The sequence below is a fragment of the Triticum dicoccoides genome, unplaced genomic scaffold, assembly GCF_002162155.2.
Source record: "Triticum dicoccoides isolate Atlit2015 ecotype Zavitan unplaced genomic scaffold, WEW_v2.0 scaffold198865, whole genome shotgun sequence".
Classification (NCBI taxonomy): domain Eukaryota; kingdom Viridiplantae; phylum Streptophyta; class Magnoliopsida; order Poales; family Poaceae; genus Triticum; species Triticum dicoccoides.
In genome coordinates, this window is record NW_021233440.1 from 1 (window position 1) to 2,978 (window position 2,978).

The 2,978-nt window shown below is 44.0% G+C and overlaps 1 protein-coding gene across 1 annotated transcript; it reads left to right on the forward strand.

Moving 5' to 3' along the window:
• Positions 1–103: 103 nt before the first annotated feature.
• LOC119345015 (trichoplein keratin filament-binding protein-like) lies at positions 104–2,502 on the forward strand. The gene is made up of 3 exons (XM_037615262.1): positions 104–301; positions 1,086–1,236; positions 1,379–2,502. The coding sequence occupies exons 1-3, from the start codon at positions 104–106 to the stop codon at positions 2,176–2,178; spliced, it is 1,149 nt and encodes a 382-aa protein (XP_037471159.1). The 3' UTR covers positions 2,179–2,502.
• The last annotated feature ends 476 nt before the right edge of the window (positions 2,503–2,978 follow it).

Consider the following 2,978-nt stretch of genomic DNA (forward strand, 5'->3'; position numbering starts at 1 on the left):
AGATAGGCTGAAGGATGAGTTGGCGAAGATTCGCGTTTCTGTCTCACTGCTGCAAGCATCCTGTATTGAACTTGACGCGAAGCATTCACGCCTGAATGATGAGATGAATTCAGTCCAGAAAGCACTAGTGTCTGAGAAGGTTGAAGGTAACAAGCTGAAGCTAAAAATTGAGGAGCTCCAGAATTACATTGCTGAAAAGGATGGTGAGAATGGGAAACTAAAGGTGGCATTGGAGGAAAAGAAGAGTGAGATTGATGCCCTTAGCAAAGACAAGGAGCAGCTACATCTCACAGTTGCTAAGGCACATGAGAAGAATAAATGTAGCATTTTATCATTCTTATCACCGTGCGGCTCCAAATAACTTGGTTGTAATGTGTTGCATTAGTAATGCAATGGTGAATAGTTGGTATTATGCAATGAAATAAAAAAAAATCTTTGAGATATGTGATGTCTTTGTTCATGTTACATTCATTGGGATGTAATTTGTGGTGCCTTACATTTTTTCACTTTTGATGAAAGCCAGGGGTGGATATGGGCCTTGGGCCCTTATGCCCACGACCCTAGGTGTAGCCAAAAAGGTCAAGTAACAATGATCCAATCGTCCAAGGGAAGTTCATGGAGAAACCCCTAAATTAAGGACTATGCAACGATTTTGCATGCCAAACAAACAACATTTGATGACAAAGTACCACAGGAAACACAAGCAAAATGGACAGATGCTTAGAACATTTGTTTCACTACATGCATGAGAGCTGCACATCATTAAATTATAAGGGGAAAAAGTGGCAAAGAGCGAAGTTTGGTTTTGATCGGACCCTCTAGTTTCCTTTAAAAAAAATCACGCGAGATGTCTTGGACGAGACACATGAGCTGAGCCCCACTCCCTCACTCTTTAATTTGGCAGCACATTATGCACATACCTTCCCTCCTCTACTTCTTCCCTCACCAACACTCCATGCATCCTGCCTCTTCTTAGTTCACCAGCAGCACACATGTATGCCTTCTCTCCTTGGCCTTCCTCATTGACACTCCATCCTTTCCTTCTCTCTTTTCATTCTTCCGGTCCCTTATCTACATATAGATAGATATTCACCCGAGGCAGCTTCCATCCACATGGGCATGAAGGACGACGGGTTGCATCTTTTACCTTCGACGAGTGCGTGACAACACAACAGCAGCCGCAAGCAAGTGCAAGTCTCTGCAACATGTCGTATTATCGTCGTTCGTATTGGTCAGGTGCGCTACGCCAGAGCATATGTATATATTCTTCCATCAAATCAATCCCATCTCCATGTGTGCAGTCCAGCCTGCAGCGTGATCCCATGCATCTCTTTCCACTAATTAGTAATTACACCCTTTTCTAAAACATACACTTCAGACTATGTTGAAGAATATCATAGGGCACGAAGGCTAGAGCAAGAAAATTCCCGACTGTCCAACGAGAAGCGTGAACTGGAGAGGCAACTGGCGGAAAAGACGAGGACTGCTCAGGTGTCCTCGACTCAGGTCTTGACACTGGGGCACAAGGTGCGAGAGCTGGAGCGCCAAAACATCGGACTGTCCGGTGAGCTGTCCAAGCAAACGGAGGACACCCGGAAGGCGGGCCTGCTCTTCATGAATGCTGCCGATAGGTACCAAGAGGAAGCTAAGAAGCAAATTAGGGCAAAGGCAGAGGAACTGGAGAACACGAGGAAGGCAGGTCTGATGCTAATGAACACCGCTGATACATACCAAGAAGCGGCAATGAAGCAAATTAAGGAGAAGTCGGGGGAGCTGGAGGATGCGAGGAAGGCGGTTTTGGCGCTCATGAAAGCAGCAGATGCGTACCAGGAAGAAGCGAAGAAGAAAATTAAGGATAAGGTGCAGGAGCTGAAGGTCATGGGGGCACAGAAGGTAGAGCTGGATGCGAGGGTAGAATCTTTGGAGTCTAGGCTCAAGGCAGCTCTAGCAAAAAACTTGGAGTTGGAGGATGATTATGGTAAGGTGAAGGCTGAAAATGATAACCTTCGGTTAGAGGTTGAGAAAGATGCATCTGCAAAGGCATTTGATGCTGAGAAGGAAGAAATCTTGACGGAATTGGAGGACCTTAAGATGAAGGTGGAGGTAACTCAAGCCAACAAGGATTTGATGGAGGGTGAAAATGATAAACTTCAATTGAACGCTTTCACAGGAATATAGCTTGCTGGAAAGCATGAGCTGAGATGCTCAACATGCAATTAGGTACCTTGCCTCAGGGGAAGCATGTAGAAATCATGAGATAATAAGGATGCCTCAAGCGGAAACTTCCGAGCCATCAAGCATTTGGTGAAGGCAAGCTCTGGTTATCGGAGGTTTTGGTAGCAGAGCATAGTCATAAATTCTTTCAGAAGCTGAGGTTGAGAGGCTTAAGAAGAATATTTAGCCCGTATTGTTACCATGAGAACATTCATCACATCTTCTTTTTAGTAGAAAAATACTAAAAGAAATTGGTGTTTGAAATGGGCTTACATTTGATAACTAAACAATAATCGTGAGTTTGCTTATCAATATACACCGAGCACGTTTATCTATATTATTTGATATATGCATGGTTCTCCGAGTCATGTAACATGAACACAAACATATATTATACCCTTTTTATGTGTTGCATATTCAGCATACATACGTGTTCTGTAGCTTGTTTTCTCGAAGAAAAATACCTGCCTGTAGCAACATATATGAAGTGGTGATGGTAGACAGATGGAATAGAGCATAAAGGGAACTATTTGCTTAATGATTTAAAATATGTTACTAGATGTTTTTTCGGGCATAGAGAGAAAGAAACGAGAAAAACCGTAAAAAATGTGCTCGGTTTTTTCGAGCATAAAGGACAGGAAGAGGAGCAGGCATTGCTGATCGCAATCCTGGACTCGCTCACCGTACATGTACGTCCGAGCACACCGTCCTTCGAGCACGTCCTGCTCAACGAGAAGCGATCCAATGCTCATCGAAGAAGCAGG